We start from the raw sequence: 15,187 nt of genomic DNA, 5'->3' as shown, positions 1-15,187 counted from the left end.
GCTACAGCAGAACTGTGACCTTCATACATCATGTATTGACAAAAGATCAATTCACTTACATAACGTTTACACAAACAATTCTGTTTACAGTTCAGTACAGCAGCAGTGGAAATCCAGAATTTACATGATTCTATTCCAATGATCTGTGACAGTGAAGTCGATATCATAGACACCGTTGAGATCTGAGCCTCAAATCTGAGGTTATCAAGTGACACTTTTTTGGAATTGGTCCATTGACAATTAATTGGTGACTAAATGTGTGTGGGCTCAATTTTCATTGGAGCTATTGCATCCCAATCACTTTTATTTAAATGTAGGTACTTATAGCTCTTAATCAGAAAATGTACCCAGATGATATCCAAGTAAAACCACCATGGGTCTCTGGTGTTATGTTTAACCCTTTCACTGCGACAATACACAGAGGGTTAAACCCTTTCACTGCCACGCGACAGCCGGTTAACCCTTTCACTGCCGCACGACAGAAGGTTAACCCTTTACTATCACACAACCGACGGCGACCGTCGGTTGTGTGATAGTAAAGGGTTAACCTTCTGTCGTGTGGCAGCGAAAGGGTTAAGGAGAGAGACCTGTTCATATTCACAGGCCTGTACATTATTATAGAATTAACATGGATTCTATTTTGGGGTGGATAGTCCCATTAACAATAATCACTTGTGGTAACAGTTACTCATCAACACTCAAACATGTCCTGTATTTCATATCCACATACGACTACTCGTAATACTCACAGAAGTGACCTCACAGAGGAGAGCTTGACCCCACTGACTTTGCATTAGTTGGTGGCTAACTAAGCAGAGCTGAGGGTATCCTGTATGAAGAACAGCCTAGATTGTGCAGGAGAAGGACTCTACCTGTCGACGGAGATGGGGACATGAAAGACGGAGATATGAGAGATTGAGACGAGAGGCATGCAAATGGTTTGAAACTTGACTTGGACATGAAATTACTTGTGAACATCTGCCAAATGACGGCATTATGTGTAAGTAGGAAATAGGGCTAGGGTTTAGAAAAGGTTAACTATACCTTTAAGCCCAAGAATCATGTGAGGGGGGAAGGGGGGGGCTTTAGACTGTTTTTTTTGTGCCTACCTCTCCCATTGCTGGTCTTTCAAGCTTCCCTATATGATCATGATGACGTCCCCTGGGGTTTAAAACCAGGAAAGAGATATGGACTGACGGACCGGTTCCACGAGGACGTCTCACAACAACGCCACCCGTTCCCCCGCTACCTTCAATGGCAGTTCTTCTGCCTCATCAACGCTAAGGCTGTCTACTTCCAATCCGACTACGCTACAGCGGAACCAGCTCAACAACTTGGCTTGGGATCCTTGTTTACTTCATCTCTCCCAAGCTAAGTACAGTTCTTCTTTCAGCTATATGTTGGTATTGGACATTGAACTGTGAATAAGGTACCCATGTACATGTCAAAATACTTCCCAAAGGTCAGTGAATACCACGACCACAACACCAGAGGGAGCTCCACAAATCATGTTAAACCCAGATTCGGCTCAAACAAGGGACTAAACACGTTTCGCAATTATGCCACATCAATGTGGAATGCCCTACCCAAAGCTGTAAAGGAATGTGAATCACTACCCACTTTCAAAAACATTCTCAAAGAACACCTACGGGGAGACTGCAATTCGAAACTGGCCCCTACAAATGTCCTAACCCAGTTGTACAGTAAATGACCATGTATGGCTTTGTCAGTATTCCAATGTACAGTGTACAGTTGTATTCGCTGAGCTCTCAGCGTCGCCCTATGTGTGTGTGTGTGTGTGGGCGATGGCTTTGAGGAAATCAGAGAATCGATTTTTCAGATCGCCTATATAGCGTGCATACGTACACATATACTATCGATAATCTAGCGTTTATTTGAAAACGATTCATAAATAGGCCGAAAAATTACAACGTTTTTGTGTATTATTATTATTATTATTATTATTATTATTATTATTATTCTAGAATATTCCAGTACAGGGCGTTTATTATGGAATATTTTTATTTTCCTTGAAAACGAGGGCGTTTCAAAATGCTATAAAATGAAAATGAACCGATAAAAAAACAATCCGCTTCGACAACGTTGAGTGGAAAACGAGTCATTGATAAGCGACGGGCAGATTAGACACATAATTTAAAACAAAGATTAGGCGTTATTAACGCTAACATTGAAGTGGATGCTGGGCATTCAAGCACTAAATCGTGCGCCCCCTGCTGGCACTGAAAGTGTTAACAATTGTATGTATTGAGCTGTACTGTACTGTACCCATTCTGCAATCTGTTAATAAACTTTTCAATCAATCAATCAATCAAACTCATTCACCTCTGCTTTGATAGGTTGACTAAACCGGCCCATGGTGGGGACATTAACGTGTGTTGTCGGGTCTTACAAATACATTTGATTTGATTTGATTTAGGAACCTGCTACCCTCCCTGTCCAGGCCGATTTCCTGACAAATAATATATCCTCTGCATCTGGATCTCTGTGTGAGTGAACAGCTGAGACATACTCTATGTATACTCTACCAATATCACTATGCGTGTATGTACAGCCCAACCTGATATAATAATATTACAGACTATCCTAAGTAGGGATGGGTACCGAATTCGGTACTTTGAGGTACCGAACCGAAACACGTCGGTACTACCGAGTATCGAATCAAGTGAGAAAACATAAAAAAATAAAATTATAAATTTTTTTTTTCCTTTTTTTTTCTTTTCTTTTTTTTCTTTTTTCTTTTCATGTCAACGTTCACACGCACAATATATGCTTACCTAGGATTTGACTTGATTCAACAACAAAGCAGTCGGAGCAATGACAAGCCGAAAACCGTCGAAATTGTAGTTATTTGAAGTTTGGATTTTTTTTTTACAACTGAGGTAGGTAAATTAAATTTCTTGAGACTAAAGTACCGAAAAAAGGTACCGTTGGGTACCGGTATCGATTCACAGGTACCGGTACCGGTATCGGTTCAAATGTGAAAGGTACCCATCCCTAATCCTAAATCTACCCCAAGTACAAATATATATAGCCAACCCAAATCTACCCTGTACAAATATACAATAATCCATACTAGTCCTAGTCTAATCTGGTATAAATAAACAGATCGTGCCCCCCCTCTCCAGGGCTCTGTACTACCTTGTTCTTCATCAATCATTTCATATTCACACTCCCAATTGATTTGGATTAACTTTACTACTACAAAACATTTTCAAAACAGACTTATATGATTATATGTCTCAAAGGTTTAACACAAGCCTTTCAAGTAAATAATTAGCTTGGTTTCAAAGCGTATCTACTCATTACTTCTGTCTAATTGCCTCAGAATCAATGTTTCAGAATCAACGTTTCAGAATCAATGTTTCAGACCTTGTAAACAAGTCGCTACTACTACTTCATAAGTAGCATTGGCGCGCGGGCTGTTTGTGTTTTCCTCCGGTCATGACATGCTTTATCAGGGGGGGTGTCTTGGATGGGGATGTGGTGGGGATTGATGTGTGTTTGGGGGACTGGCTGTTCTGGGGGGTTTACATGCCTTCGAGCAACACTGTACTTATTGTACTTATTTTATTCTTATGTCTGCATGTTCTACGTTGCACTACTTTTATTGTCTTTTATACCTATTCTTATGTCTGCATTTTGTGCTACTTGCTGTGGGGCAACTTTGGGTTGCGGTCCATGTGTGAAAAGTGCTATATAGATAGAGTTGTTATTATTTATTATTATTATATTGTAAATAAATGTATGCATTGAAATGTCTGTACGTCTTGAAAATGAGGGTGACCTCAATTGTCCTTTCGAGAATAAATTAAGGTTTGAACGAATGAATTGAATAAGTAAAGGTGTGAAGTTGTTGTTTGTGTGTAAAAAACAAAAAAAAAGGAAGAAGAAAGAAACACTGTCGTCTAGTGTTGGTCTTTGTGTCGAGAGCTCCGTCAGTCAACTACAGAATGAAATCATGTCTACACTCCCATTTAGTATTTTTTGGTGGTGGGTCTACCTATTTGTTTATTTTTGGATCACAGATTTAATGCACAGCAGCAGTCACAGAGACATATTTCATTGGGCAGTCATGAGTGTTTCCTTTTTGACTCTTTTGTTCTCTTTCAATTGTTCATGGAAACTTTAATAATAATAATAATAATAATAATAATAATAATAATAATAATAATAATAATATGTGGAGGAGATACAATTATTGTAGTAAAGGGATATTACACCAATTTTTTTAATGGATGGAATATGCCTTTAAATCTTTTGTACTTTAAATTGTCTTCATCTACAATCTGACTCTAGTCATCTTCAGAGTCCCTCCCCCTCCGCCTCTCTTCTCTCCCTCCTTTTCCTCCCTCTGTCTCTCCTCCTCCTCATCCAGTTGCAGGCTCCCAGATGAAAACCTCATCCGGGCCAGTCCACCGGACCGTACCACGTGCCCCATTGGCGGGTGTGGACAGTAGTAAGGGTGGAAAACCTCCGGGTCTGAGTCGCTGTAGCTTCGCATGGCTCCCCCTAACACACACAGTGAGGCGGGTCGTTCTGGCACAGGGGAGGAGTTTAGCGGGAGATAGGTGGGTCTGGTGGGGCGTGTCAGATGAGGGTAGTAACCCAGGGGGCGGAACTCAGAGGCGGGGTCGAAGGCGGGGTTAGACTTCCGGTAGAGGTTGAACTTGACATCTGGTTGGCTGGCCACCCGACGGGGAAGCCCTGGCAGGAAAGTGGAGTCATCGCTGTAATGTCCCGTCTCCATACGCCCCATGTCCAACAGCCTGGCTCCATGGCTTCCCGGTGGGTACGCTCTGGCCAATCCCAGCCCTCCTGTGCAAGAGGGACGGGTGTTGCGTCTGATTGACGAGGATGAATCGTAGGTCAACGGGCACAGAGACGAGCGAGAGAGACCGTCCATAGTCACATAATCCTGAGCGTAGTCCCGCCTCCTCATCTGAGGAAACCGCTCCAATGACGAGACACCGATGTGGTCCGGCAAGTAGCCGTAGCGGTTGATTGGCGGGTAGGCGGCCAATGGGAATGTAGGGAGCACAGGGTGGAACTGGTAGGCGGGGTTGTTGGGGTAGAGGAGGACCAATTGCTGTACTGCGTCCGGGTGGGGCTGGGGGTTGGGCTTGCGTCTCGATCGGTTGCCATAGATACCGGCTAGCCGTTGGGCCTGGCGCTGAGCTCCCATCCGCCCCCCCCCCACGCCCTCAACCGCAGAAGTCGAGGCGGACCTTATTTTAGGCGAGGGACTCGATAGGTGGAGAGTGGCAGAAAGAGGCGGTGCTTGGGGAGAGAGGGGGTGCTTGTGGGCGACCTCGCCAGCTGACTGGCTGCGTCTGGCCCCTCCTCCTCCCCCGACCTTCTGACGCGGAGGTTCCCTCTCCTCCTCGCTGTGGGACACCGTGCAGCGACCCGGCCCTGGGAGCGGGCGGGCCTGTTCATACAGCTGGGGAGGAAGACACACACGCACGCACGCACACACACACACACACACACACACCCACACACACACACACCATAAGATTATCAAACTATGTGTGTGTGTCTGCGTGTATGTTTGTGTGTGTCTGTGTGTGTGTGTCTGTGTGTGTATGAGGTAGCTGTACCTGTTTGGAGACGTCGGTCAAGAGGTCAGGAGATGATTGACACTGTCTGGCCTCGTAGTCTGGCTGGCAGTACGTTCTACAGACAGAGAGACGTGTACAATGTTAAAGATAGAATCTTTAACCTCTGGGCAAAAGAGCCCCAACTATTGTGCTTTGTTTACATGTTTTGTTCTGGTCTGATGTGTGGGTTGGAGTTGAGTGGGGATAGAGGGGGTAGGGGCTACTAAACTCCAACCTCCAGTACTCCAGTTACTAAACTCCAACCCACACATCAGACCAAAACAAAACACGGAAATCATTTTGATAGATTAGATTCTAGATTGCTCTTAACCTTCATGTTAAAAAAGCATGTATATAGTGTCTTGAGTCTTTCTGCTAATCTTGTTAATCTGTAGGATTTTATGAGCTAATGATTTAATTATTTTGATGATAGTTTAAACCATATCAAGACTGAACAAAATTTTCAAGACTGAATTGAGTTTTAATCTTAGAAGATAGAATCTCAATTCTCAGTTGTTTTCCCCACAGTTAGTTGGCAATGGCAAAGGCAATAAGAACATAAAAAGAAAAAGAAACACAATAACAATTAAATATAATATAATAAAAAAAGTAAAAGTGTTGAAATAATTATTCTCACCTCTCAAAGTGTATTTGTTTCTTGTCTCCTGATCGCATACACTCCAACAGCTGTTTCTGAGTCCGCCCACTGACAGAACCAGCACAGAACAATACATTAGACAGACAGACAGACAGACATGTTTGTGTGTGGCCTTGTTTTCCTACTGTTGTGGGGACCAAGTGTAAAGGCTTTATATTAGGATTAGGGTTATTGTTAAGGTTAGACATGTAGTTGCTATGATAATGGTTAAAGTAAGGCATGCAGTGGCCTCGCGTGGGTAAAATAACAGGGGAAGCCAAAATAAAATTATTAAAAAAAAAATTATTAAATTATTTTATTAATATTTTTATTAATATATATATTTTTTTTAAGTCAAGCAGTCACCATGTACACTACAGTATGGCTCGGCGGCCAGTCAAACTTTCTTTTTATTTATTTAACAGATTGCAGAATGGGTACAATACAGTACGGCTCAATACACACAATTGTATAAGGGGATACCAGAGAAAGACGTTTGTCTTGTTTACATCAGGGTCATTAATACTTCTGGAGCATTGGTTCATTTTTGGTCCGATTTCTCCTTGCACGATTTTGCGCGCCGCGTGGGAGCAAATTCAAGACACATATTCGGTTGCAAAAAGGTGTCCCACGGTCTCCTCTATGGCCGTGAATATTTTCACGCGGATCGGAATTTCGAATTTCGAAATTTTCCGTTTCGGCGAGTTTATTCCACGCTTTCGGTTTTCCTTTTCTAAGCATTTTCGGGGCTACATGTGAATGAGTAAAAGTTGCGGGACGCCCAGATGTTTCCACGATAGAAAGCTTGCGTGGATCCCATAATAGGCTCACTTAATACAGCGTTTTTAAAATCACGCGACATTTTCAGGGTCACGAGCCGACCTTTTCCCCTCGTTTTCGATGATGGAAGTGATTTAGGAAAAGCTTCGGCACGCCGAGAGGTACCCGTGGATTTAATCTCGCGAGGATCGGGGCAATATTCGGCCCGTGGGAGCAGTCACGGGTTAATACAATGTTCAGAGTGCAGAGGGGAGGTGTGCAGAGGGGAGGCCACACTCAGGATTCTTCTCACAGCCCCGTTTTAAACTTTTAGGGTGTGGCAGTCAGCTCGAATCTGATTGGCTAGGATCGGATTTGGACTCTATATACATGAATCACATGGTTGAGGCTGGAGAAAGAGACCTACCCCCTGCCTCCTCTCCTCTATAGCTGCAGTGAGCACAGTGAGTCTGACAGTGTGTTAGAGGGAGTGAGAAGGAGAAGAGGGAGACATTTAAAAAAAGAAAAAAAAATTATAACACAGATGCACAGATGAAAAAGAATGTAAACTATATTAAAAAGAAATTATATATATATATATTTTTTTTTCTTCATATTTCATATTTGATATTAATTCATATTTTAATAGGGAGGCATGGCTTCCGTTGGCTTCCATAAGGATTCGCCACTGAAGGCATGTAGTTGTTATGTTTATGTTAGAGTAAGGGTTAAGGTTAGACATGTAGTTGTTATGGTTAAGGGTAAGGAGTTACAGAAAGAACGTCCAACTCCATAGAATGTCCCCACAACGCATGGAAATATTGCTGTGTGTGTGTGTGTGTGTGTGTGTGTGTGTGTGTGTGTGTGTGTGTGTGTGTGTGTGTTACCTGTATCTGAAGCTGGACCCCTTGCTGGACAGCAGTGTTTTGTGTGCAGCCTGTGGCTCCTCAGCTAGTCTGAAGAAAGCATGGTATTCTACACACATCTTCCAGAAGGACTTACACACGTCCCTGTTAGCCATGGAGAACTCTACTGCGTCCTTACGAGAGGGCTGGAGCAACACCACACACTCACACACACACACGCACACACACACACACACACACACACACACACACACACACACACACACACACACACACACACACACACACACACACACACACACACACACACACACACACACACACACACATATACACACACACAGACACACATATACACACACACAGACACATACATACACACACACACACACACACAGACACATATACACACAGACACATATACACACAGACACACACTCACACAGACACATATACACACACGCACACACATACAGTATACACACACACACACACACCACACCACACATTCACTCACACACACACAGAGACACATATACACACACACACACACACACATACACACTCACACTCACACACACACACACACACACACACACACACACACACACACACATATATACACACACACGCACACACACACCACACCACACATACACACTCACACACACACAGAGACACATACACACATATACACACACACACACACACATTTCACATTAGCAGTCATGCATGGACACATAACTAACCCACAATACTGGTATGTTCTTTCACTCTGTCTGTCCTTCTCTCTCTTGCTTTCTTTTTGTCTGTCTGTCTTTCTCTCTTGCTTTCTTTCTGTCTGTCTGTGTCTGTCCTTCTCTCTCTTGCTTTCTTTTTGTCTGTCTGTTTCTCTCTTGCTTTCTTTCTTTCTGTCTGTCTCTTTCTTTCTCTTTTTAACTCTCTCATACTGTCCAGCTATGTATCGCTCTGTTAAAGGGGAACTATGCCTAATTTAATGATTCATACATATCATTCCTATGGTTTAAGACAGTCCAAAGATATTAGTGAACATGAACTCTCTCCCAAATCTAAAAACTAGAGCTAAACAAAATGTCATCAAGTAAAAAGTCTGGAGCTGCTGCATGGGAAAGGTGTTATAGGAGACACAGAACACCCAGGGGAATGTTATAGGAGACACAGAACACCCAGGGGAATGTTATAGGAGACACACAGAACACCCAGGGGAATGTTATAGGAGACACACAGAACACCCAGGGGAATGTTATAGGAGACACAGAACACCCAGGGGAATGTTATAGGAGACACAGAATACCCAGGGGAATGTTATAGGAGACACAGAACACCCAGGGGAATGTTATAGGAGACACAGAACACCCAGGGGGATGTTATAGGAGACACAGAACACCCAGGGGAATGTTATAGGAGACACACAACACCCAGGGAAATGTTATAGGAGACACAGAACACCCAGGGGAATGTTATAGGAGACACAGAGAACACCCAGGGGAATGTTATAGGAGACACACAGCACCCAGGGGAATGTTATAGGAGACACACAGCACCCAGGGGAATGTTATAGGAGACACACAGCACCCAGGGGAATGTTATAGGAGACACAGAACACCCAGGGGAATGTTATAGGAGACACAGAACACCCAGGGGAATGTTATAGGAGACACAGAACACCCAGGGGAATGTTATGAGTATATGATGTTATAGGAGACACAGAACACCCAGGGGAATGTTATGAGTATATGATGTTATAGGAGACACAGAACACCCAGGGGAATGTTCTGAGTATATGATGTTATAGGAGTTACAGAACACCCAGGGGAATGTTATGAGTATATGATGTTATAGGAGACACAGAACACCCAGGGGAATGTTCTGAGTATATGATGTTATAGGAGACACAGAACACCCAGGGGAATGTTATGAGTATATGATGTTATAGGAGACACAGAACACCCAGGGGAATGTTATGAGTATATGGGAGTAGATCATAATATTAGCTAACGTTGGACTTGTTCATCTGGTGTCCGTGGTGGTGCAGCATCTCACCCCCACTTTGTCATGTAGTTTGATGAGGAAGTGTTTGCGTTTGAAGCTCAGCTTGCGGATCTTAGCCCAGCTGAAGGTGTTGATCTTAGTGTTGCCCTGGAGGACGGAGAAGAAAGGCATTTAGTGTGTGTGTGTGTTAGGGCTGACCTTCGAACTTTTTTTGGCAATCGAAGCTTTGGGGCCGAGCTTCGATTTTAATTCGAAGCTTCGAATACATTTTTTTTTTTTTTTTTTTTAATATCTTATGTTGTGGGACTTGTACAGCACTTTGGTAAACTTTGTTGTTTTTAAATGTGCTCTATAAATAAAGTGGATTGGATTAATGAATTAAGTAGCCCCTTTCGTGACTGTGACGCAGCCAACACAGTGTGATTTAATTCAAGGTGGATTGCTGTTGTCGTTTGAACAACTTCAGATTTCATGGGAACTACCAATCCCCCAAATCAAGAATGTTTAAGATGAATGAAGTAAGATTTTGATTATTTGAAATATGGCCTGTGTAGACTAAACTATGCACAGAATTATGTCAGTCTACAAGGTCCGGATTCTACATGGTCCTGCAATGTAGACCTTGTAGACTCCACTACAGACCAATTATCAGTGAATGTTCATGCATTTTTAAGAAGGGCTACTTCCACAAAAAAACAAAGAACTCACCAAAACATCTCAGTAGCACCTTATCTAAATGTTCTATTTCATATATGGAGATTCATATTTATTTATGTATTGCATGCATTTCTACATTTTATTTCCTATTTTGTTTATTCATCCCAGTATCTTTCTTTCTTATGTGTGGAATTCTACAAGGCATTTACATTTACATTTAGTCATTTAGCTGACGCTTTTATCCAAAGCGACTTACAAGTTCTGTACGACAGGTCATCAGGAAGGATACAACTCTATCAGCTGAGTAACAATATTCATCAAAGTGTTGCGTGTTACAGTGTAGGTTAGTTTATTAGGACAAGTGCATGACAGTAAGGTTAGTTAGGGTTAGATTTTTTTAATTTTATTTTTAAATTTTTATTTCAGATAATGGTTGAAGAAGTGCGTCTTTAGTCGACGGCGAAAAATTTGATGGGATTCGGCTGTCCTAACTGGGGTGGGTAGTTCATTCCACCATTGTGGGGCAAGGACTGAGAATAGGCGTGTAGGTGGTGTATATGTGTTTGAGGATGATATCCTTCAAACAGGCAATAGTGATGATATAATTTGGGCAGTGCTGAGCTGGGTTATTTGTCCCCCGGCCCCACCCAATGGCCCCATGCACACACACACACACACCGAAATAAAAATAAAAATAAAATAAAAAATTTGAAAAAAAAATGTTGAAAAGAAATTCATTTAACTTCGATTTTTTTTTTAATGTTCGAAGCTTGTGCCATCGAACGAAGCTTCGAAGTATTTAAGACAGCCCTAGTGTGTGTGTGTGTGTGTGTATGTGTGTTCTTGTGTGTGTTTGTGCGTGTGTATGTAATTCTTTAGAACATAAATGCCAAAATGTATTACATATTAACTGAGTTGTGATCAAATATAATGCTAGATAGATTATGTAGCTAATGCTACAACCTACTAATGCTAGAACCTTCATTTTTCCCAGTTATTTCTTAACACATTCCCTGCCACGGTTATATCCATCAACGTAGGCTCACTGCCACCACTGTAAGCCTATGGAGATGTTCACCTTCTTTGCAGGGCTATAACTTTTTAAATTGTATTGCTAAATTGACATTACTATGGCCCATTCAACATCGATTATCTATCGTTCAGGATGTGGGAACGTTATACTTTTTCATTCATAGATTCATACGAAAATACCTTCTAGAATATAAGTATGTTTTTATCGTTTTCTGCAGTAATTCATAGAACGTGAGTTATAGGCATAAACGCATATATAGATTATCAACTGCCGTTTATTCCCGATACACGCTATATAAAAAAATTCAACTGTATATGATCCTATACGTTATGATTCATCATGCGCGGATGAAAGGGGGGGGGGGTCGTTTATAATTCCGTGATCGTCAGTAAATGCTTTATGTAGTATGGGTGATATATTGATCAGATCGGTTTGCAGTGAAAAGAATAAACAATCGAGCTGAAAGTAACGTTAGTGTCCTCTTACCGTGCGTCAATGAGACTGGCGGTGAAACATCCCAGGTATAGGACGTCGATCGCCTAGGTCCATTTCCGGTTTGTATGTCGCAATAAACGCCGAAATAATATCGATTATTACGTTTATAAAGCGATCGATATGTACTATTGTGTCTGTCGGGAGCCTTGCCACAATATCTGACGGCCGGATGAATTTAATGGACGCACAGCAACAATATCCTGTTTACCAGTGTAACTCGCCCGACCATCCACCAGGCGGCGGTATTGAGCCGTAGGGTCCAGCTGCAGCGCCGGAGGTGTATATATGAATTATGAATGCCATGGCGAAAAAATGAAATATTGATCTCAATATCGCTGTACAGCGTGGTTTGGCAGACAACACATGGCCGGCAATAACGCTGTACAACGTGATTGGCGGGGAATGTGTTAACGGGTTGGATAGGGCAACCATATCATAACAAAGGTTTTTCAATATTTGACATTTCAAAGCTTGGACTGATGAAGACGTTGGATGTGTTTGGACGCAGCAGCTGGCACACTGGCAGCTGTGGTTTCCATGGTAACCTGGATGCGCTGGACAACCCTGAGCCCGCTGCTCCTCCTGCAGTGGCCATGAGACTCCGGTAGCGCTTGCCTGACTGCAGCAGTTCAAAGAGGCAGTTGTTTGGGTGACTAGAGTCTTTGATTAATCTCTTAGCCTTGACCCTGCAACGGCTGGTGTAAATGTCCTGGAGACTAGAGTGGGAAGCCCACCTCCAATTGTGCATTCGGCTGATCGAGCCACTCTGCAGTCTGCTGCGGTCGTGTGCGGTGCTATTCCCAAACCAGGAGGTGATGTTACCAGTCAGCATTCTAATAAATAGCATTCTCACATAGTTCCCCTGCCTCTTGTCCAGGTGTGATGCTGCCGTGTGCCGTGTACATTGTAGTCTGTCATCGTTCTGAGGCCTTGACACATACCTCTGGAATCAGCCTGTTCAGACTGAAGCTCCACCTTATCCCTGTACCGCCCCTTTGCCTCTATCACTGTTCTCCGTAGGCTGTAGTGCCACCTTGTGCTCGTCCATGTTGCTTGTCACGTCCATGTTGCTTGTGACGAGACGTTGTAGGCTGAGATGCGCGCATTCAGAGCTTCGTGGACCGATTTGTCTACCCATGGCTTTTGGTTTGGGAAAACTTGAATATATCTGTCTGTACATACCTGCATATATCTGTAGATACTATATCTATATCTGTACATATCCCTTACCTACTCTTACTAGTTATACTGCTAGCCAATATGACTTACTACTAGGGATGTAACGGTACACATATTCATACCGAACCGCTTCAGTACGGCAACTTTGGTTCAGTACGCGGTGTGTACCAAACGAATGCAACGTTACTTTAACCACTAACAGAACACGCTGAACAATTTTTTTTGCGTGTGGGGAACTTAAGTCCCCCAATTTAACTCTAACTCCAAGCCCAAGTTTAGACTGAGCCCTGACCGAGTTGGGTATCTGCCGTCACGCCACGGTTTTAGTTGTTGTTGTTACTACTGGCATGTTCTTCAGCTCAATGTAAGTGACGTTGCGTGTCTCCAATCCATCATGCAGCGCATTCAGTCCAACACAAGAAGTTGAGAGGAAGACAGCCGGGGGCTTTTTTTTTTTTTTTTTTTACAATCTAATATACATTTTACAAACTAATGTGACCTTTGGGCTGCGGTCCATGTGTGAAGGGTGCTATATAGATAGAGTTGTTATTATTTATTATTATTAAAAATGTATGCATTGAAATGTCTGTAAGTCTCGACAACATTGAAAATGAGGATGACCTCAATTGTCCTTTTCGAGAATAAATAAAGGTTTGAATTATTACAAATCGATTATTAATTTGAATATGGAATATTCATTGACAGCCCTCTCAACAGTAATTGTTCACTACGTCACCCCCGAGTGGAACATGGAAAGCCACGTTCTTCAAACTTTCCCCCATTGTACCGAAATGAACCGTGAACCATGACTTTAAAACCGAGGTACACATGAGTAGAGCTCCGGACTCATGATCGGAAGATCACCCGTTCGAGCCCCGGTCAAGGCCGTTGTCGGAAAGTGGTGGTGTTGTTCAGCAGGGGGCACTCTGTCCTCTGGACTTGTCAGTAACAATCCACCTGTTACAGTGATAGGGACACCGTATAGCTGCGAGTGCCGTCCTTCGGATGAGACGCTAAACTGAGGTCCTGACTGAATCTCTGTCATTAACCCTTTCAGTGCCACGGACGACATATCTCGTTTTATCAGCCCCCCCATTGAGTGCCCACAACGACAAATAACGTTTTATTTTTTTATTTGCGATCTGAATTCATATTTCATCAACCGAGTCTCCCGTTGGTACACCAGCCCCTACAGGAGCTCAGATTGGAAAAAAGCGCCCCCTATCGTCTATCCCTGTGTAACTGCAGGTCAGTCGCTTAGACTGACCTGGGATCTGTAGATCTCTGGGGGGGGGAGCCAACTGGCTCCTTGTGCTGGCGAGCAGTCTGCTCAAGAGGGATCTGCTCACGGGACGGAAATCAGCCTGGAATATATATTTACAGCAGCCAATAATCAATCAATAAGCGTGATCGATATTTGGAATGGCGATCAGGAATTGGAATACTCTTTTTGGAGAACATCTGATCTAAGGTAAGGTAAGGAGTCTATGTTACCAGTCTTGGGGTAATCGGAGCTGTATTCGCGGAGATATCAGCGTGTCCCCTATGTGTGATGTGGCTGTTTGGCTGTGAGCGCTGATAAGAAATAAGAGAATCTATTTTTCAGCTTGCGTCTATAGCGTGCATACGTACACATATACTATCGATAATCTAGCGTTTATTTGAAAACTATTCATAAATAGGCCGAAAAATTACAACGTTTTTGTGTATTCTAGAATATTCCAGTAAATGTCTTTTATCATGGAATCTTTATATTTTCCTTGAAAACGAGGGCTTTTCAAAATGCTATAAAATGAAAATGAACCGATAAAAAAACAATCTGTTTCGACAATGTTGACTGCAAATGAGTCATTGATAAGCGACGGGCAGATTAGACACATTGCCATAATTTAAAACATAGATTAGGCGCTTTTAACGCTAACATTGA

The 15,187-nt window shown here is 42.7% G+C and overlaps 1 protein-coding gene across 1 annotated transcript in view; it reads right to left on the bottom strand.

Moving 5' to 3' along the window:
- Nucleotides 1–4,300: 4,300 nt before the first annotated feature.
- Nucleotides 4,301–15,187, bottom strand: part of LOC311242498 (uncharacterized protein) — a gene marked incomplete at both ends in the record, with an annotated part of 157,585 nt that continues 146,698 nt past the window's right edge. Inside the window, 5 exons of the mRNA XM_084331460.1 lie at nucleotides 4,301–5,461; nucleotides 5,622–5,697; nucleotides 6,259–6,327; nucleotides 7,905–8,068; nucleotides 9,948–10,043. Of these exons, the coding sequence (XP_084187586.1) occupies nucleotides 4,301–5,461; nucleotides 5,622–5,697; nucleotides 6,259–6,327; nucleotides 7,905–8,068; nucleotides 9,948–10,043 (1,566 nt within the window). The remainder of the gene's footprint in view (nucleotides 5,462–5,621; nucleotides 5,698–6,258; nucleotides 6,328–7,904; nucleotides 8,069–9,947; nucleotides 10,044–15,187) is intronic.

This window comes from Notolepis coatsorum, assembly GCF_963971535.1.
Source record: "Notolepis coatsorum genome assembly, chromosome: 1".
NCBI lineage: Eukaryota > Metazoa > Chordata > Actinopteri > Aulopiformes > Paralepididae > Notolepis > Notolepis coatsorum.
The sequence above is the reverse complement of the archived record's forward strand: the minus strand, read 5'-3'. Positions and strand labels throughout refer to the sequence as shown.